The 22809-nt window shown below is 37.7% G+C and overlaps 1 protein-coding gene across 3 annotated transcripts in view; it reads right to left on the bottom strand.

The window, feature by feature from the left end:
* The window catches only part of DNAJC5B (DnaJ heat shock protein family (Hsp40) member C5 beta), a 119537-nt gene that overhangs the window by 12895 nt on the left and 83833 nt on the right, over positions 1 to 22809 (bottom strand). For all 3 annotated transcript variants that reach the window (XM_030938004.1, XM_030938006.1, XM_030938005.1), the window contains 2 exons: positions 11058 to 11271; positions 7074 to 7245 (listed from right to left, as the gene is read on the bottom strand). In XM_030938004.1, coding sequence (XP_030793864.1) covers positions 7074 to 7245; positions 11058 to 11271 — 386 coding nt within the window. The remainder of the gene's footprint in view (positions 1 to 7073; positions 7246 to 11057; positions 11272 to 22809) is intronic.

The following is a 22809-nucleotide window of genomic DNA, read 5'->3' as shown; positions in this document are numbered from 1 at the left end:
CCTGTACCTCCATTGTATTTTGGAAGTAACTAACTTGCTTTTGCTTTTACAGGCTCATAGGTAGAAGAGACTTGTCTTGTCTCAGATGAGACTTTGGACTTGGACTTTTGAGTTAATGCTGGAATGAGTTAAGACTTTGGGGGACTGTTGGGAAGGCATGATTTGTTTTGAAATGTGAAAAGGACATGAGATTTGGGAGGGGGCAGGGGCAGAATGATATGTTTTGGCTCTGCGTCCCTATCAAATTTTATCTCAAATTTTAACTTTCATGTGTCAACGGAGGGACCTGGTGAGAGGTGACTGGATTATGGGGCTGGTGTCCCTTAACCTGTTCTCACGATAGTGAGTTCTCATGAGATCTGAAGGTTTAAAAGTATGGCACTTCCCCTTTGCTCACTCTCTTTCTCTCACCTGCTGCCCTGAAGAAGGTGCTTGCTTCTCCTTCACTTTCTGCCATGATTGTAAGTTTCCTGAGGCGGCCTCAGCCATGTAGAACTGTGAGTCAATTAAACTTCTTTTGCTTATAAATTACCCATTCTCTGGTTGTATCTTTATAACAGTGTGAAAACAGACTACTACAGTAACTGAATTCAAATCATACATGTATTTCCCTAGTTAACCCCTGTTCCTTTCTCTTATTTGTTCATACAGTAAGATATAAGAAGACAAAGTGTTAAGTAGCTATTACTTTTATTCTGGAGTAAAGATTGCCCCATAGTAGTTTTACTATACTTTGCATCTTGACATTTCTGGATAAAAGATGGGGAGAATAATAGAAGAAAGAACTGCTAACCATATTTCCTTAAAATCAGTGCTCATGTATGAAAAATTAATTTCCTGTGGTAATCTTCATATGCTGGTCAAATCTCCAAGTACAGTATAATAATCTGTAACATTGCATTTAGATGGGTAATTAATATAAAGCCCTGGTTCCACTTAGTCTTCCCCATCCCACCTTGTCTCATCTTAATTTGTTTTCTCCTTCCCTAAAACCAGAGTACTATGCTCTGGAGGCATTTTGTCTTTTTCCTTGCCAGTGAGGATTGGCTGCTCTGTTCTTTAAACATCCTTATATAATGTAGATTTTAAAATGTAAATGTAAAGTTAGCTAATAGTTCCTTCGAAGAAAAATTCTGTTGGCAAAAGTCATCAAACTTGAAATCCCGATTTATAGTCCACATGAGGAAATATCCTCAGTAGTGGCTATATAACTTGCCAAACCCAGTTCAAAATGAAAATGTGAGGTACCTTATTCAAAAATTAAGAATTTTAAGACAGTAACAGCACAGCAGCAAACAAAGTGCTAGAAATCTTAGTGCAACAAGGCAAGAAAAAGAAACAAATGGAATACGGATGTGAATGGAAGAAATAAAACTGTTTCTATTTGTAGATGATATAATTGTCTGCATAGAAAATCCCAAGGAATTTACACACTCACAAAAATCCAAACTGTTAAATGAGTTTAGCAAAGACATGGGATACAAAGGCAACACAGAAAGAAATTGTAAATACTTGCAATGAACAACTGCAAACAAAATTAAAACCAATGCCACTTACAATAGCTCTCTCCAAAATGAAATACTTAGGTACCCATTTAACAAGACATACCAGCTTTGTATGCTGAAAGCTACAAAATGTTCATGAAAGAAATCAAATGAGACCTGGGTAAGTAGAGATACATACTGTGTGATGGATTGGAATATTCAACATAGTAAAGATGTCAATTCTTTCCAAGCGGATCTACAAATTTAATGCAATTTCAATAAAAATCCCAGCAGGATTCTTCTGTAGATATAGACAACTTGATTCTAAAATTTATATGCAAAGCAAAGATACTAGAAGAGCCAAAATAATTTTGAAAAAAAAAATAAAGTTGGAAGAATCACACTATCTGATTTTAAGGCTTACTTTAAAGCTGCAAGACAGCAAGACAGTGTGGAATTGATGAGATCACATTTCTCTGTCTGATGAATGGCAACAGAGGAACTGTAGACATTTTGGGGATTTGATTAAGGGGATAAAGAGTTAGGGATAGGTTTCAGTTGAATTTAGTGGGATATGTTTTTGTGGTTTGCGGCAACTCTGTGTGTAGTTAATTATTGTTAGCCCTACAAGTGTAGAAATGACTTTAGGTAGATTCCTACACATCGATCAATGGGACGGACTAGAGAATACAGGAATAGGTCCATAGAAATATGACCAATTTTTTTTTTTTCTTTTTTGAGACAGAGTCTTGCTCTGTCGCCCAGGCTAGAGTGCAGTGGCACAATCTCTGCTCACTGCAACCTCTGCTTCCCAGGTTCAAGCAATTCTTGTGCCTCAGCCTCCTGATTAGCTGGGATTACAGGCACCTGCCACCATGCTCGGCTAATCATTGTATTTTTAGTAGAGACAGGGTTTCACTGTGTTGGTCAGACTGGTCTTGAACTCCTGGCCTCAAGCGATCCACCAGCCTCAGCCTCCCAAAGCTGGAATTACAGATGTGAGCCACCCTGCCTGACCCTGGCCAACTAATTTTTGGCAAAGAGGGAAAGACAATTCAATGAACAAAGGATACATAGTAGAAGCCGTGTAGAGGATACATAGACCATTTTCAGCAAATGGTCTTAGAACAATTAGATTCCATATTCAAGAAAAAAAAAGAGTCTGGACCTAAACCTCACACTTTATATGAAAATTAACTCAAAATGGGTCATAGATCTAAATGTTAAATATAAAACTCAAAAACTTTTAGAAAACATTGGAGAAAGTCTTTATGACATAAAGGTAGTCTGAGTTCTCAACATAACACCAAAATAAAGCACAATCAATTTAAAAAGAACTGATAAATATGATTTTATCAAAATTTTCCTCTGCAAAGAAGCAGGAAAAGGGCGTAATAATATGTGGATACCACACTTTTGTAAAACAAAAAAAAAAAATGTACACAAAAATTGTGTAAATGTAATTGTGTTTTGGTATCCTTGAGTGGTGCCTGAGGGTGGACTGTAGAGTTAATGTGGACTCTACGCCCTCCTTTGGTGGTTGAATTTTTATGGGCATCTCTTACTTATAAACAAAGTCCTAAACCTCCCCACCACAGGCAGCTTTCAAATGAGCAGCTGGCTGGAAAAGCCATGCAGAGGTGAGGGTTGATTCCTCAGATTCCTCCCAAGTCTAAAATCCTAAGATTTTATGATTAAATCCTACCTAAGAATGAAGGATTCCCCAAGTAAGAAAAAGTTTGCCATTTTTTAATTAAGTTTTAGAATCACTAAAATAAGATTCTTAAAGCCCTAATGTCATACTAGTGCCTTCTAATGGATTCAAACCTTGATGAATGCTGTTTATTCTTTGTCTTGCGTCACTTGATTTTTAAGTGGCTAGTAGACTCTTTCAAGTGTATTTTCTTAAAGAACCTTAAGTGGGTTCCCTTCTTTTGCAGAGCGGATGCAAGTGCAGTCCATTTAATGGACCACAGTCCAGAAAGCTTAGTCTTCAGATGAAGTCTGATTTTCATTCTTAACCATCCTGAACTCTGGGTTAGTGGAGTACAAACGTGAATCTAGCTAATACAACTAACTGCAAATAAGGCACAGTTCCTTAAAAGGAAAGGGTAGATCCAAGAACAGTGCTGGATTTACTGCACAGTTAATGAAACTTAAGCTCAAGGATCCTCACCTGTGCACAGCCTTCCAAGGGCCTATTGGGGCCCTAAAGATGTATTCATGTTTTTTGTAATTTGCAAAAGAAAGATATTTTGGCCACAATCAACAAAAACATCTCTTTCCACTTTGACTTCCCTTCCGTCACATTTCTCTGTCTGATGAATGGCAACAGAGGAACTGTAGACATTTTGGGGATTTGATTAAGGGGATAAAGAGTTAGGGTTAGGTTTCAGTTGAATTTAGTGGGATATGTTTTTGTGGTTTGCAGGAACTCTGTGTAGTTAATTATTGTTAGTCCTACGAGTGCAGAAATGTCTTTAGGTAGACTCCCACAGCTCACTGTGCCAATTCACTTGCTGAGGGGACATGAAAATCTAAACCAGAGGTGATGTTACACAATGTGAATGTGTCCATTGGGCTCTGATGCTGGGATTATTAGATGGAGTAAGGACAACAAGGTTTGAAATGTACAAAATCAAAGGTGTTCTGTGGAAATTTCCTCCAAATCTTACATCTTCTATATGAAATAAATTATATAGGTGTTTTCCTGAATTTGACAACAATCCCTAAAAATGTAGACAACATTATCAATAATGAGTCATAAAGCTAAAATAAACTTTTCTAATTTACCAGTAATAAAACTTTTTGATCAAACATGCTAGAGGAAAGGCAGATTTTTCTATTTTTTTCATAGAAAATATTACAAAATGGCCAGGTGTGGTGACTCACGCCTGTAATCCCAACACTTTGGGAGGCCAAGGCAGGAGGATCACGAGGTCAGGAGATCAAGACCACTCTGGCTAATACGGTGAAATCCCATCGCTACCAAAAACACAAAAAATTAGCCAGGTGTGATGGCACATGCCTGTAGTCCCATCTACTCAGGAGGCTGAGGCAGGAGAAATGCTTGAACCTGGGAGGCAGAGGTTACAGTGAGCCGAGATCTTCCACTGCACTCCAGCCTAGGCAACACAGAGACTTCATCTCAATAAAAAGAAAATAAAAAGAAAATACTAAAAAATTATTGCTATATTAATATGAAGAAGCAATCAATGGATATGTAGCCACAAAACCTCAGGGGAAGCGTATTGCAGAGGTGTACCAGAGAGTTAATTAAACAATTGCTATTTTTCTAGATTTTGTGACATTTATGGTATTCTTAAGTATTGAAGCCTTGCAATTTGTTGTGATTTCTTTTTCTCATTCTAAATATATATTCACTTTCAGATTTAATTTTGTGTTCTTTTTCTTAAAGAGGTTTGCCCAAATTGTGTAAATTTCAAGTCCCACAAAATCTGGATCCCTGCATATGAGCTGTTAAATATTTAGAAATAAGATAAAGCTTTTCCTTTTGGTTAAGTATTCTTAATAACATAGTCAAACAGGATCATGGTTTACTTCGTCCAAGATCTGACCTCTGTGATGGAATTGGTAGCTCTGGGGTGTCAGAGCTGAGCACAGTGAGAGACATGTAGATTCATCACCAATCACCCAGCAGGGAGGAAATCTGGGTAGAATCTGGCACCTAGTATGGATTTCTGTTCCAAAAAAGAAATCTTCCACAAAGAAGGTCTACTGAAATGACCTGGTGGAGTTTTTATCTAATTTTAAACAGGAAAGACTGTGGGGTTGTTCAGAGAAGTGTGAAACACTGGATTGGGGATATCTAAGTTCAATTCACCTAGGTTTGGTTTTCCCACTGCAAAGGAAAAGTTCAGTTAGGTTGACCCAGTGGAGGATGTTGAAGATACTCCCCTATCTTGCTGTCTCTTCTGGTCCTCTGTCAGTGACTGAGAACTGGGCTAGGTTGATGGATGTTATGGGAGATCCTGTGGTCTATGGGGCCAGCAATCCCTGACATAATCTTATAACAGTTTCTTTCCTTTACAAGAGCAGATGGGATTCAGACCCTAGGATTGTCATTCTTAGGCAAGCTGTGTCAACGTCATGGACATTTTCCTGAAGAAACAGATATTCCATGCATACATTACTCCTTAACCCATTTACTTGTAATCCTGCTTGCTTGGTCTTCTTGGTGTATACGCCCCCATTAAAAGATTAATTTGTCCTTTTATATCTCAAATAAAGGAAAGGAAAGTTATAATTCTGCTTCACCATGGGCCCACAATTTGGCTTCAAGGTCAGCAATAAAAAATGGTCAGAACACCACCTCTGTTTGCTGGACTGGCCACCTATAGGTCCCCACAGCAAGGGGTCCCAGGTTTCAAGAAAACCCCTTCTGTCCTCTCTGAGCTCCCAATCCTGAAAGAGTCTGGGAGTCTGCACAATTCACATGATTGAAGACCCCTTCCTCTGAGCTAGAGTCAGGGTGGGTAATACCTGGATATTACTTAGCACTGCATTTCATAGGGAATAAAACGTGTGTGGAAGCCTTTAACTGGTCTCTGATGTTTGATGACCTGGAATTTCCATTTCAGTGTGATCGAAAGAATCAGAGTACAACATAGTCCAGAAAAGTAAACTATTCCTAATCTTAGCAGTTCTGATAAAAATGGGCCACTGTCTGAATTATCAAGTAATTCTTTTATTTGGCTGTCTCGGTTTTTTTGAGGATTCAGTGATGAAGTCTGTACTCCAGGATAACTATGAGAGAGAACAATGGGAGAGAATGACAGGAGGATCTTGGCTGTAAGGTGGAGCAGGACAATGGCAGGTCTGACCCCAGCTTCTTTAAACAAAGGCATTGCCCAGAGGCCATGAAGTATTCCTGGTGCTGCGAATCCTGTGAGCTCTCATCTTTCTTTAAACTTTTAAATATTTTTCATTTCTGGATAGAATGAACTTGAATCAAGTACTACATCACAGTCATGCATACACATGGACATATGGAGGTGGGTTAGCAAAGCAAATAGTCCCATCCTTGATGCTGGTTTGGGGCTACTCCTGAAAGAAGCTACATTTCAGATAAAGAAGGACTTCTCTCTCCTAGTTCACCCAAATTCATAATGAAGTCATTAAAAAGAAGCAAAGTCAAGGGTTGGTGACTTTTTTTGATGCCCACTTCCTTCTATTTCAAAGAGGATCCTAAAGGAACTGGCTGAAATGCTTTTTCTGCAAAAAATTTCTACCTTGGTTCTCCTGCCCTGAGCATTTTCATCCAATCCTCCCTGAATCCAGTGCTCACTCTCTTGTAATGAGACCTGAATTGTATTTTCTTTGTTTCATCATCAGCATATTTCGTGATTTTCTTTCTAAAGGCATCAGGAACTGCTTTTCTCTATGCCTGGTAAAGGTATCTGTATTTTCATTCTCCCCAGAAGCTGTACCAAAGCTGACAGTCTGTGAGGTTCCAACCATTTGGTTGTGGGAGTTCTCCTACTACAGTGATAGCTGTCTCTGTGGGACCTGGTGCTTGCTCAGGCCTATGAATGGACACCCACTACCTCTGCTCTCATCGTACCCCACCTTTTTCCATGTCAGATTTGATCTGTGCCTCCAGATCCTCTGGGGACACATAGAAGTCCTCTTCTGGCACTGATGACTTGGGCCGGCAATGCCCACAGCAGCAGTTGCAGCAGCAGCACAGGCAGCAGCAAAAATAGCAGCCTGTCAAGAGGCCAACGATGACAAACAGGGCCTAGGGAAACAGAGGCAAAGCAAAATGAGGATGAGGGGTGACACGGTGAGGGGAGAACCCATGAAATCAAGTCTGCACCCAGTTACCCCCAGAGACCTGAAGACTTCACAGTTCACCCCACAGGCCACATCTTCACCCTCATCCTTACTCCACATAAGAACGATTTCACTTCCTTGAAAATCAATTTCCTGGTAAAGTTTCGCCTAATAAATTAGACCCAGAGGAAATGACTTGTAGCCAAAGTAATAAAGTGTGGAGTTTCTTTTTTTATTCTTAAGCTATATGGTAATCATTATTAAGAGCAGAGCAAAGCAAGACAAAAACCAAAAAACCAACCAACAAAATCTCTGCAGGTTAAACGAGTTAGCAAGCCCCCTGCCCAGAGGAACTGTATCATCCTCACCAGAATGATAAAGAATGAACTGTCCAATACCTCCCCCTCCTACACTCACATTCCTGCTGGTCACCAAGTCCTGGAGAGCTTCTCTCCTCAAGTCTCTTGTATCCTCCCTCATGCTTTTATCCTGGCCAGCAGGGCTTCAGAACAGACCTTCAGTATGTCTAGTCTGGACACTTCAGCAGCCTCCCAACTGGCCTCCCTGCCTCCCCTCTGGCCTCCCTCAAATCCCTGCTGCGCATTGCTGATAGAGTGAACTTTCTGAAACACATGTTATTTTGAACCCAGGCAATGGCGCTCCTGCCTCTGAGATACAGCCAAGTTCCTTATGATGGTGATCTGGCTCTGCCAATGCCTCCCTGCACCAGCACAGCCCTGTTCTTGCCTTTCCTTGCCTTATAGCTCTGCTCTCCCTGTGGATTCATCTGTTTGGACGTCCACCTCCCAGTTCCCCAGTCACCTAACAAAATATCCACCTGGTGTGTAAGACTCATCTTAAAGATCCCTTCTATGACATTTTTCGTGATCCTGCCCCAAACAATGACTCCCTCCTTTGTCCCCAATTGCATTTCATGCAGACTTCTACTTTGGTGCCTTTTTTAAGTGATATTTTTAGAACATTGATCAGTTTATAGGTCTGTCTCATTGGACTAGACCATGAGCTTCCTGCAAGCTGGCACTGTCAGCTAGTCATCTTTCAGTTCCTCCTACTGAAGGACTTAGTACCTCGTATGTGTTAGATGCTTATAAAATACCAGCTGAATTAATGATTGTATCAAGTAATAAACAGATAAATTATTTGTTCTGCCTGGTGAATGGCAGCAGGATTTCCCCCAAAACATAAAAGGTTTGCTCGCTGTTTGTTATAGCTAAAAATTAAAAGAAACTCTCAACTCCTCCAATGTGAAGTTATAAAAAGTCAGTTTTTGTGAATTGAGCAAAATCAATTTATGATTGTATCAAAAATATGCAATTTGAAATAGAAAGAAAGGGGTTTATACACCTTTAATTAAAGCACAGATTTTGGCCGGGCGCAGTGGCTCAAGCCTGTAATCCCAGCACTTTGGGAGGCCGAGACGGGCGGATCACAAGGTCAGGGGATCGAGACCATCCTGGTTAACCCAGTGAAACCCCGTCTCTACAAAAAAGAAAAAAAACTAGCCGGGCGAGGTGGCGGGTTCCTGTAGTCCCAGCTACTCGGGAGCCTGAGGCAGGAGAATGGCGTGAACCCAGGAGGCGGAGCTTGCAGTGAGCTGAGATCCGGCCACTGCACTCCAGCCTGGGCGACAGAGTGAGACTCCGTCTCAAAAACAACAAAACAAAACACAGATTTTATCTAATTAAGGGAGCAAGAGGGATAAAGAGGACTTGTGTGCCTGAGTACTTCTTCAACAACTTCAGGTAGAAATCTTTAATGCTGACAGCCCTCACCTGCCCCACTCCTGCTTCGTAGACCTGGGCTTCATCTCTGACTCTGGCCCCAGGTGTGAGGTGGAGCCTCTGGTGCCTTGGAGTAGGGGAGCTTCAGTCACATCCTCATATATATAATCTCTTCGCTATGGAGAATTTACATTTTCGTGGTCTTAGGTAAATCACTCTGAAAACAACTACAACACCCGCCACCTCACTGTCTCCACACCCTCCTGTGCAGTGTTCTTGGGCCATTGCCCCATGAAACTCCTCCCTTTTTAAAGTTATTTTTGTCTTTTTTGTTTCTACTATGCAATTCCCATATTGTTCTCTTCTCTGAACTTTTCTTTTCATTCATACACTGTTTTGTTCTTTATTCCAAATTGATTGTTTGCCTTCTGTGGAAATAACCTCGCTTTATCCCTTACAGTGCTTAGTACAGTACTAGGCACAAGTAGATGTCTAATATTTTTACAAATACGTATCTTTGTGGTACACTGATTCATTCATGTCATGCATATTTAACACATGATTGCTACATGCAGGGCCACTCTGATGGGTGCCGTGAAACAAGGAGAAGGTAAAGATGTTTTTTTGTGGTCTTATGTTTAAAGAACCACACCAGGAATTATGTTGTGTATCTCTCACACTACTGGGCAGATTCTGCTTGTTCGTATTAATTTTGATCAATTTTGTCAGCTTCCAGAGTAAGGAAACTTATTCTCATTTTTATGCAGGCAGGACCTGATGTGCCATCAGATGGATATGTGTAATTATCTGGACCTGCCTCTGCAGTATCTTCCCAAGGAGCAATGTCACGCCCAGAGGTTGGGTTCCCAAGCAAACCCACAAAAGCTTGTACGGTCCTATGAACATTCAATCTATTGTCATAAATGACATTGTCAGTGTGTACACTCTCATTCCAAATTCCAAATCTTCTCAACAGGAACTTGTCTCTCCCCTAAGTCTTCAACAATAGAGAAAGGGGTTTCAAATGGGAATCCCAGGTATCCCCGAGAAACAGAACTCTGAAGACTATAGTAACCAAATTAGGCTAGGTTGCAAGAATCCTTTTGCATGCTGATGTACAAAAACATATTCTCTCTCTTCCTGCATACATAAAACTCAATTTAGCAAGATTTAGTGGAAGAAAATAGCAATCAGATACTACTATTAAAACTGCCTTTTTAGATATTTAGTAACTATTATTATGTATTGGAACTTATATGAATGAGAACTGTCCACAAAATATGTTGATGGACTACATGTATGACCCATGTGTAAATATACTTTATCAGAAGATAAGGATATTAATATTCACAAACAAGTAAAAACCATCACCAAACATATATATGCTAGAGATTCCTAGGAAACCAAACAAAATTTACCTCACAAAAGTCAATTCTGATTGAACTAAGCCCTTAAAAATGTCGCCTTTTTCTTGAATAGGTATCCATTTTGCTTTCTGTCCCCCTGTCTCTGCCTCTCCAATTCCCTGTCCTCCACTAGTAAATTCTCACATTTTCCCCCTCATTTCTTTCTCCTCTACCTCACAGCAGGCTCCAAGTGAGTCTCTGACATAATTACCACTCATTCTCCCCAGTATTGTGTTTGCTGATGTAGCCTATGCTATAGATAGTAAAGGACATGGCTAAATTTGCCCTATAGTAATTTATTAAGCAGTTGTCACACTAATAAATTATTTTTGGTTTTGAGCAATGAGTCAGTCCTTAATTAGTCATTATAAAGAGTTAATCTGGAGCTCCAAATTCAAATACAATTAATGTCTAGAAGTATTTTAAATCATGTTGTATCTTACAATTATTTGTTGAGCTAAACCAGAAATGATCCTAAATAATAGCACTCAGTGGAAGCAGTATCTCCTTTCATTTACCAGAGTTTAATAGCAGGAAGGTCAGACTTCCTTTGAGATGGAATCTAAAAGAGTGATTAATATCATGGTGTTACAGGAGATTGTTTGTGAAGAAAGGAAATTCAGATTCACCTTTGCCCACCAGCTGGACAGCATGAAGTAGGTGTTAACATGTTCGTCTCCAAACTGCTCGGCTACGTAGAGTCCCAGCGATCCGTACTTGTCGTATATGCTTCTCTTTGAGATGTCGGTAAGTATTGCGTGGGCGTTGTTGATTTCTTTAAACTTCTCAGTAGCAGCTGGATCATCTGGATTCTTGTCTGGATGGTGTTTCAGGGCCAATTTTCTTTTAAAATAAAAGAAATTTGACAAGAATGAACGATGATGGCATTTTAGAAGGGCACTATTCATTTGTATATTCTTTATTAGTGCAAATACTGTGAAATAGTAAGTTTCAGACTAGCGGTGATTGACAAGTACATTTTCACTAAATGGTGTTCCTTGTTTCGAGTGCACAGGCAAAATAGTACTAATTCTCCCCTCACATTTCCAGAGGAATTCTGAGTATCTGCATGACTGTTGAGCCTGAGAGACATTTGTTGTTGGCAAATATGCGAAATTTCTTTTTACCAAGAAGCTATCAGTAGCCCACCCCTACAGACCTTTAAGAGTTTCAGCAACAGGATCAGTTTACACCAAATTTCCATTTAGAACCAGAAGAATTTTCCACAATTAACAGAATGTCACAACATATATTCTAAAAGTTCAACTCAGCTATCAAAAAAGTCTCTCTTGAACAAAATTAAGACCCCTTCATTAATCTTCCACAAGCCCTGACTATCTCTTGGTTTTCTGAACAAATACTGTGACTTCCTTTGCATTCAAATGCATATTTGGCCTCTTTCTAAATAGGTCTTTCCACTTAATAATCTATATAAATTTTCTTGTGGGCATAAGGCCTTCTCCTTTGTGGATCAGAAAGCAATTCCTGAGGGACTCTGCTGGAAATTCCACCTGACTCCTCTCCCTACTGTGCCTATCATACGTCTATGTAGGAACACACCTTAAGTTTTTGTTTATTGTATTAGTTTAGATCAAATTGTTTCATTTTAAAACAGTAATGTAAGTCCAGAAGTAAAGCAGAAAAGTAAAGTACACTTTATAAATCAATCTACATGATAAAGGGAACAAATCATATCTATTTTAAGAACTAAAGTATTATTGATTAGGAAGTAGATGAATATTTAAGGAGCTCAGCATCAGGATGCTTTAAATTACCAAAATATTTAAAAGCATAAATCATGATGGATAATCCATTCTAATCTTAAACTCAGAATAAATTTTTAAAAATCAAACAATGATGGCTCATCTTAAATTTATTTAACCAAAACTTTTTTTATCCTGTTTGAAAGATATCTGGGGTATTTATAAATTCTTATAGATAGGACCATTGGAGACATGTTTTCTTACATACAGAATTTATAATGAAATATTTGCTAATAGCATAAAATGCCTTTTGTCATTTTTTACTTTTATGTTTATTTCAGCACTATTGTAAGTATGTTAGAAGTATTAATTTATGAATCCTCACAACAACCCTATGATATGGATATTGTAATTATTTTACAGATGAGGAAATGTAGGCACTGAGAGGTTAAGTTAGTTGCCCAATAGCCACACAGCTATTGATGATAATTAATAGAAGGCTTTGAACACAGGCAAGTGGACCTTGACCACATGCTCTTAACTGCCACTATGCTGCTTCCTATATTTATATTTTTAAATTTAAAAAGCAAGACACATAGAATGTTGAGTAGACCGTTGTGAGGATGTTGGGTTTAGTCTGGGTCATGTGGCAAGTCATTGGAGTGTGTTGGGAAGAAGAGTGATATGAACAGACTTTAGCTTCAGAAGGATCACTCAGTCTTGGAGAGGACAAAGGCAAAAGTGGGGAGACTCTTTCAGGAGGTTCTTGTAGTGATCCAGGCAAAAGTTCATGGTGGTGTGGACTAGTGCAGAAGTGGAGGATACAGTGAGAAGTGGTTGGATTCTGGAAGTATTTTAAGGGCTAGCTAATGGATTGTATATATGGTGGCAGGGAAAAAGAAGAATCAGAATGGTACCAAAATTTTGACCTGAGCAATTTGAAGTTTGGAGTTACCATTTAATGAGATGCCAAGAGATTTCTTTGTCTTTCTTTCTTTTCTTTTCTTTCTTTCTTTCTCTTTCTTCTTCTTTCTTTCTTTCTTTCTTTCTTTCTTCTTTTCTTTCTTTCTTTCTTTCTTTCTTTCTTTCTTTCTTTCTTTTCTTTCTTTCTTTTCTTTCTTTCTTTCTTTTCTTTCTTTCTTTCTTTCTCTTTTCTCTTTCTTTTTCTTTCTTTCTTTCTTTTTTCTTTTCTCTTTTTTCTTTTTCTTCTTTCTTTTTCTTTTTCTTTCTTTCTCTTCTTTCTTTCTTTCTTTCTCTTTTTTTTTCTTTCTTTCTTTTCTTTTTTCTTCTTTCTTTCTCTCTCTTTCCTTTTTCTTTCTCTCTTTCTCTCTCTCTTTCTTTCTTCCTTTCTTTCTTTCTTTCTTTCTTTCTTTCTTTCTTTCTTTCTTTCTTTCTTTCTTTCTTTCTTTCTTTCTTTTTCTTTCTTTCTTTTTTGTAGTTGGGGAGTGGTTTGCTATGATTTGGAAGTTCTATTCTGGACACCTTTGAGATGCCTATTAGACTTTCAAGTGGCGGTAGAGAGAAATAAGTCTGAAGCTCAGGCAAGATGTACATGTGGGAGTTCTCAGCAGGTAGATGACGATATTTAGAACCAGGGAACCAAAAGAGATTCCCAAGACAGTGAGTCCAAGAAGTAGAATAACTGAGCTTTGGGAAAGGAAAATCAGCAAAGGACACTTAAAAACAAAGGTCAATGATACAGAAGGAAAAGCCCAGAGAGTGGGGGTTCTTGGGAACTAAGTGAAAAATATAGTTCAAGGAGGAGGGTGATCATAATGTGTCAAATGCTGCTCACAGGTCATGGCAGATGAAGACTAAGAATTGACCACTGGGCTGGGCATGGTGGTTCACACCTGTAATCCCAACACTTTGGGAGGCTGAGGCGGGTGGAACACCTGACATCAGGGATTGAAGACCAACATGGTGAAACCCCATCTCTACTAAAAATACAAAAATTAGCTGGGCGTGGTGATGGGTGCCTATAATCCCAGCTACTTAGGAGGCTGAGGCAGGTGAATCACTTGAACCTGGGACACAGAGGTTGCAGTGGGCCGAGATTGCATCATTGCACTCCAGCCTAGGCAACAAGAGCAAAACTGTCTCAAAAAAAAAAAAAAAAAAAGATTGACCACTGAATTTAGTAATGAAAATTATTTTTGGTGGCCTTCACACACAAACACACACACACACACCCATGCATGTGCACACACATGCACACAATTACATGTATGTCTTTATATAGGAAAAAAAAAAACAGAAAAGTAAGCAGAAAATGGAAGGTTATAACCAAAATTAGCAATGTATATAGTTGCACATTGGGAGTACAGATTCAGTTTTAGTTATTTTTGTTAAACTAAGACTTAGTTTTCGTTAGCTAAGTTTAAACTAAAACTGAAGCTGGATGTGGTAGTTTACACCTGTAATCCCAACACTTTGGAAGGGCAAGGTGGGAGGATCATTTGAGGCCAGGAGTTCAAGACCAGCCTGGGCAACATAGTGAAATCCTACCTCTACAAAAAATTTAAAAATTAACTGGATGTAATGACACATACCTGTAATTTCAGCTACTTGGGAGGCTGAGGTGGGAGGATTACTTGAACACAGGAGTTTAAGGCTGCAGTGAGCTATGACTTGTACCATTACACCCAGCCTGGGCGACAGAGCAGGCCCCATTTGTAAAAATAAATAAACTAAAAACAGGTTTTTGTGAAACTTTTCATTTTGTTTGTTATAAAAACTCTGCATATTACTTGTGTAACTTTTCCCCTGAACATTTTAAAGCTTTAGTCACAGATTTTGTTCTCTTTGAACAGTTGGAAGTTCAGAATTTGTTTCCTTGAATGACTCATTACCAAGGAAGGAAAATCTACAAAGGAAGATTTTTTTTAAAAAAGGAAGAAAGGAAGAAAAGTCCTCAAACTGCAACAATACTATGTTGGTCATCAAAAAGCCTTAAGTGGATATTTTAAGCATGTTAATTCTAATGGCTTAATATTCCTGGAATTCTCACTCTGGGCCCTGAAATACAAATTGCAGCATTTCCCCTCCATGGTTCCAAAGATATCATGTCTCGGCCAATCAAATGAAAGGGCTGTCACTTCTGCCTTGAAAGAAAGAAATCTCCAGGCGGGTAGATCACTTGAGGTCAGGAATTTGAGACCAGCCTCGTCAACATGCCCGTCTCTACTAATTAGCCAGGTGTGGTGGCACATGCCTGTAATCCCATCTACTTGGGAGGCTGAGGCAGGAGAATCGCTTGAACCTGGGAGGTGGAGGTTGCAGTGAGCCAAGACTGCATCACTGCACTCCAGCCTGGGCGACAGTGAGACTCCAAATCAAACAAACAAACAAACAGGAAGGAAGAAATCTCTGGAAAATGCCTCTTTACATACATTTTCTTGTTTCTAGGGTGGCTTCCTGTCATTTTTTAAGCCGCTTGGATCTTTGTCAGCCCACAAGGGCAGATGCACCCAATCCATTTATCACACTCCTAACAGTGGAGTTGGCAAATTAGGAGAGCTGGAACACCTCCACTTGTAACACGTCCAATTCCTGGTCATCAGCAACATTTTGATTCCTCTTGGCAGATACTCTTGGCTCTGAGGAATCCTCGGGAAATATGGTGAGCAGAGACAGCTGCCAAAATTCCACAACCGTCAAGGAGGTGGTCGTACGATGCCTCGCCCTCTTGCGTGTTATCCATAGAACAAGGAAACAACTATGGAATGTAGGGTTTAAGGAAGTGCTTGGAGTATTTTTAAATAGAATAGGCACCTATCCATTGTTAAAGGTATTTGTTGTCATTTCTACATCGATACTTAAAGTGACATAATATTCAACCAGAATGTGAGCCTTTAATTTTAAATGTCTCTACACTCTTGGTCACCTGTCAATGTGGCATGGCTGTAGCTAATATTAGAAACAGCATTCAATGCCTCTAATTTCCACTTCAGAATCTAATGACAGCTTTCAACTAAAATGCATAGTGAATTTAATTAGTGGCAGATAAGATAAACATGCGGTTTATAGTTGTAGTTATCTAAAGCCCTCAAGATCTTCCTATTTTGAGGCAGTGGCATAATTCTAAGAGTTACAATGTTTTGCTCCATTCTCTTCCTTGCCCCATCTAACACTTTAAGATGCAATCAAACTACTACCACCTACCACTCTCTACCAGTCTCTGAGTCACCTGAGGCCTGATTCTAACCATGATGTCCCAGCTCTTAAAATATTTTAATGTTTGTCAATCTCGTGGTTTATATACCATTTGGATATTCTCTAAGTGTATTTTAGTCCTTTACAAATTTTTACTTTGGTTTTTAAAATTAATTTGTGGTATTTTAAAAATGTGTATTCTAGATATGAATTCTTTGTCAGTTTTATGTATTGCATATATCTTCTCCCATTCTGGGGCTTTCTTGTTGTTTTACTTTACGGTATCTCTTGGTAATCAGAAATTCTTTATTTTAATTTACTGAATTAACCAATCTGTTCCTCAATTTAGGAAGATATTGTTCTATAAACTCTCTATAACTCTACAATCTTTATAGCTTTTCCTTTCATATGGAAGTCTATGGCCCATTTATACCTGACATTTTAATGTGCTGGAGGGTAGAATTCTAATCTCACTTATTTTATATAGATATTCCACTCTTGTAGCACTATTTATTAGAAAAGGAAATCCTTTCCATGGATTTCTGGGATCTCTATTCTGTTCCATTGGTCAATTTGGTTATTTCTGGGCCAGTAACAATCTTACATGTGATGCTTTAAAATATGTCTTCATATCTTAAAGAGCAAATTCTGCCATCCTGTTGTTCTTCAAGAGTTCTGTGGTTATTCTGGGTCCTGTACATTTCCACATGAATTTTAGAATTAGTTTGTCAATTTACACACACACACATACATATATACACACACATATGAACACAGGTACACACATTCACACAACCTATTGAGATTTTTATTGCAATTGCATTGACTCTATAGATTAATTTGGAGTTGACTTTTGTATAATATGTCCACCTATTTTGATCTTTTTAAAGAATTTTAAAGTTTTATCATTTTTACCTTTATGTCCTATGTATATTTTCTTGAATTTAGTCCTGGGAGCTTAATTTTTTTGTGGTTTTGACATTTAAAAATGTTCCTACTTATTCATTGTGGATAAAAATAATTTTTTTCTATTTTTATGCTTAGGTTTGAAATAATTGTTGTATGTTGATTTTTTTATCCTTCTAACTTCCCAAGCTCATGTCCAAATTTTATTAAATTATAAATTATTTTAAATTTTCTACATAGACAATTATATAAGCTTAAGTGATAATTGGAAAGGGAAAAAACTCTTCAAATCCTTATATCATTTACATTTTTTCCTTATCGTACTGCTCTGGCTAAGACCCCCCCAGTACGATGTCAAAAGTGGCTGTAATAGCTGTCCTTCTTCTGAATTCACTAAGAATGAATGGATGTTGAATTTTATCAAATGTTATTTCTGCACCTATGTAGAAGATATGTTGTTTCTCTTTTGGTCTGTTAATGTGATTGACTGAGTTTTTAAATGTTAGATGAAGCTTATGTGTCTGGGATGAATTCAATTTGGTCATTATGTATTTTTAAAATTTATTGCTGGGCTTGGTTTTCTAATACGTGCGTTAAACTCTATAAATTTTCCTGTAAGTGCTATTTTGACTGCATTTCACGTCTTAATACGTAGCATTGAATTATAGATATTTTATAATTTTAATTATGGTTTGTTATTTTTAGCCATAAGTTATTTTAAATTATACCTCCTAATTTTCGAACATATGGAAAATTTCCAGCTATTTAAAAATTTTGCTCTCTACCATAATTGCATTGTTGTCAGAGAACATATTTGATATGATTGAAATCTTTTAACATTTGAGACTTGCCTTATGTCTGATTATTTTTATAAATGTTCCATGTGTGTTTGAAAAGGATATGTATTCTATTCCTATTGGGTACTTTGTTTTTATAGTTTTTGATTTTGTTTGATAATTGTTTTGCTCAAATCTATATCCTTAGCCATTTTATTGATCAAGCCAGATGTGTTAAAACTTTCCACTATGACTGTAGGTTTGCAGATTTCTCCTTAAAGTTCTGTCAACTCTTTGTTTTGTATATTTTAGGCCATGTGTTTTAGAAGCCCATAAACTTATAACTATTATATATTCTTGGTGAATCATTTTTTTATTATACTTTAAGTTCTGGGGTACATGTGCAGAACATGCAGTTTTGTTACACAGGTACACACGTGCCATGATGGTTTGCTGCACCCATCAATCCATCACCTACATTAAGTATTTCTCCTAATGTTATCCCTCCCCTAGCCCCTCACTCCCCGACAGGCCCCAGTGTGTGACATTCCACTCCCTATGTCCATGTGCTCTCATTGTTCAACTCCCACTTATGAGTGAGAACATGTGGTGTTTGGTTTTCTGTTCTTGTGATAGTTTGCTGAGAATGATGGATTCCAGCTTCATCCATGTCCCTGCAAAGGACACAAACTCATTCTTTTTTATGGCTGCATAGTATTCCATGGTGTATATGTGCCACATTTTCTTTATCCAGTCTATTATTGATGAACATTTGGGTTGGTTCCAAGTCTTTTTATTGTGCATAGTGCTGCAATAAACATACGTGTGCATGTGTCTTTATAATAGAATGATTTATAATCCTTTGGGTATATACTCAGTAATGGGATGACTGGATCAAATGGTATTTCTAGTTCTAGATCCTGAGGAATCGCTGCACTATCTTTCACAAGATTGAATTAATTTACACTCCCACCAACAGTGTAAAAGCATCCCTATTTCTCCACATCCTCTCCAGCACCTGTCGTTTCCTGACTTTTTAATGATCACCATTCTAATTGGTGTGAGATGGTATCTCATTGTGGTTTTTACTTGCATTTCTCTAATGACCAGTGATGATGAGCATTTTTTCATGTGTCTGTTAGCTGCATAAATGTCTTCTTTTGAGAAGTGTCTGTTCACATCCTTTGCCCACTTTTTGATGGGGTTTTTTTTTCTTGTAAATTTGTTAAGTTCTTAGTAGAGTCTGGATATTAGCCCTTTGTCAGATGGATAGATTGCAAAAAGTTTCTCCCATTCTGTAGGTTGCCTGTTCACTCTGATGGTAGTTTCTTTTGCTGTGCAGAAGCTCTTTATTTAATTAGATCACATTTGTTAATTTTGGCTTTTGTTGCCACTGCTTTTGGTGTTTTAGACATGAAGTCTTTGCCCATGCTTATGCCCTGAATGGTATTGCCCAGGTTTTCTTCTAGGATTTTTATGGTCCTAGGTCTTACATGTAAGTCTGTGATCCATCTTAAGTTGATTTTTGTATAAGGTCTAAGGAAGGGGTCCAGTTTCAGTTTTCTGCATATGGTTAGTTAGTTTTCCCAACATGATTAATTAAATAGGGAATCTTTTCCCCATTGCTTGTTTGTGTCAGGTTTGTCAAAGATCAGATGATTGAAGGTGTGTGGTATTATTTCTGAGGCTTCTATTCTGTTCCATTGGTCTATATATCTGTTTTGGTAACAGTACCATGCTGTTTCAGTTACTGTAGCCTTGTAGTATAGTTTGAAGTCAGGTAGCATGATGCCTCCAGCTTTGTGCCTTTGGCTTAGCATTGTCTTGGCAATGCAGGCTCTTTTTTGGTTCCGTATGAAGTTTAAAATAATTTTTTCCAATTATGTGAAGAAAGTCAGTGGTAGCTTGATGGGAACAGCATTGAATCTATAAATTACTTCGGGCAGTATGGTCATTTTCACAATATTGATTCTTCCTATCCATGAGCATGGAATGTTTTTCCATTTGTTTGTGTCCTCTCTTATTTCCTTGAGCAGTGGTTTGTAATTTTCCTTGAAGAAGTCCTTCACATCCCTTGTAAGTTGTATTCCTAGGTATGTTATTCTCTTTTTAGCAATTGTGAATGGGAGTTCACTCATGATTTGGTGTATAGGAATGCTTGTGATTTTTGCAGATTGTATCCTGAGACTTTGCTGCAGTTGCTTATCAGCTTAAGGAGGTTTTGGGCTGAGACAATCGGGTTTTCTAAATATACAATCATGTCATCTGCAAACGGGGACAATTTGACTTCCTCTCTTCCTATTTGAATACCCTTTATTGCTTTCTCTTGCCTGATTGCCCTGGTCAGAACTTCCAATGCTATGTTGAATAGGAGTGGTGAGAGAGGGCATCCTTGTCTTGTGCTGGTTTTCAAAGGGAATGCTTCCAGTTTTTGCCCATTCAGTATGATACTGGCTGTAGGTCTGTCATAAATAGCTCTTATTATCTTGAGATACATTCCATCAATACCTCATTTATTGAGAGTTTTTAGCATGAAGGGCTGTTGATTTTTGTCAAAGACCTTTTCTGCATCTATTGAGATAATCATGTGGTTTCTGTCATTGGTTCGGTTTACATGACGGATTACGTTTATTGATTTGCATATGTTGAACCAGCCTTGCATCCCAGGGCTGACTTGATCTTGGTGGATAAGCTTTTTGATGTGCTGCTGGATTCGGTTTGCTAGTATTTTACTGAGGATTTTCGCATCCATGTTCATCAGGGATATTGGCCTGAAATTTTCTTTTTTTGTTGTGTCTCTGCCAGGTTTTGGTATCAGGATTACGCTGGTCTCATAAAATGAGTTAGGGAGGATTCCCTCTTTTTCTATTGTTTGGAATAGTTTCGGAAGGAATGGTACCAGCTGTCTTTGTACCTCTGCTAGAATTTGGCTGTGAATCCATCTGGTCCTGGACTTTCTTTGGTTAGTAGGCTATTAATTACTGCCTCAATTTCAGAGCTTGTTATTTGTTTATTCAGGGACTAGACTTCTTCCTGGTTTAGACTTTGGAGGGTGTCAAATTTTTATCATTACAAAGTATCCCTCTTTATCTGTAGTAACGCTTTCTGTCTTCATTTTAATTTTAATAAAGCTATACAGCTTTCTTTTGCTAAGCATCTGCATGGCATCTTTGCCCCTCCTTTTATTTTCAAATTTTCTGTATTCTTAAATATTAGATGTGTCTTTTGTAAAAACCATATGATGTTGGTTTTTTATTCAGAATGACTTTTTTTCTTTTAATTGAAGCATTTGGTCTATATTTTTAACATAATTACTGATATTTTTCAGGTTTAGTCACCATATTCTATTTGTTCCTTCTAAAATATACTCATATTTCTTTTCCCTTTCCTTTCTTGCCTTCTTGTTGGATTAATTTCTCATTACTCTACTTTTTTTCCCTGTTGGTTTGGAAATTATATATTCTTTTATCATTCTTTTCAGGGTCCTTTGAGATTTCAAAATCCCCGACTAATGTTAATGTACTTTTGTTTTCCTCCAAAATAATACAAAAATCTTAGAACATGGACACTGTTACTGTCTTCTTAACTTATGTGTTGTTGGTAGCATATACTTTAATTCTCTAAGTCTTTTAAGCACTGAATAATTACTCTTTCATGAAATTAGTATTTAAGGATATTTTATACAATTAGTATTTGTATGTATTCACTCATATATTTGCCATTGTTATTGCTATTAGTTCTTTCCTGCACCTCTGACCATTGATCTGAGATCATTTTCCTTCTGTCTATGAACATTCTTAGTACCTCCTTTAAGTGAAAAAATCTACTAGGGATTAATTCACAGTTTTCTTTTAAAAAAACTTAATATGTCTTTATTTCACCTCAATTTTGAAAATTTCCCTGGATGTATAATTGTAGGTTATCTGTTATCTTCTTTCATCGTATTCAAGTCTTTGGTCCACTGTCTTCTGGCTTTTGTTATCTTGGCTGAAAAATCAGCTGTAAGTCTAATTCTCGTGCTTTAAAAGTAATCTGTATTTTTTCCTCTGGTTGCTATAAAGCCTTTACATCTTGAGATTTTGGAAGGTTTCCTGTGATGTGCCTGGGTATAGGGTTCTTTGAATTTATTTTGCTTGCTTTTATTGAGTATATGTGGTTTAACATCTTTCATGAACCTGGAATATCGACATGTTGTTTTTTCAAATGGCTTTTCCCCATTCCCTTTCTGCTCTCCTTTTTAGACTCCACTTGCTTATATCTAACTTAGCACATCTTCTATGTTTTTTATCTTTTTCCATTTTTCATCCTTTTGTAATTCTTTCTTGTTAATGAAACTTCATTTTTATCTTGTTAATAAATCTTCTATTTTTAAGTCTTTTTTCGTTTTCCATCCTTTTGGTATTTTCTTCTGACCTATCTTCCAGTCAACTCCCTAACCTGGTAAAACCTACCTTTGGGTTTTTTACTTTGGTGATTGCATTTTCTGTTGTGGAGTTTCTGTTTCTTTTGCAAATCTGAAATATCCCTTTCCATAATTTTCAGGATTTTAAAAAAAAATCTCAACCTCATGTTTTATCTTCTTGGTCAGGATAATTATGTTAAGATCTGTATCTGATCATTCAAATGTCTAAAATTCTCATGGTTCTGTTTCTATTATTTCTGCCAAATCTTGTTCATATTGTCTTGATTTGTATGGGTATCTCTGTGGCAAACATTGCATTAAAACATATTTAAGAAATAATCTGAGGACTAAGAATATGTTTTCTTAAACCAGAAAGTGTTTTTATTTCCTATTTTCAGATTTCTGTGGTCTTCGCAAAACTAAGATCATCTTAATCCAA

The sequence above is a fragment of the Rhinopithecus roxellana genome, chromosome 9 (assembly GCF_007565055.1).
Source record: "Rhinopithecus roxellana isolate Shanxi Qingling chromosome 9, ASM756505v1, whole genome shotgun sequence".
Taxonomy (NCBI): Eukaryota; Metazoa; Chordata; class Mammalia; order Primates; family Cercopithecidae; genus Rhinopithecus; species Rhinopithecus roxellana.
This window is presented reverse-complemented; position numbering and strand designations above follow the sequence as displayed.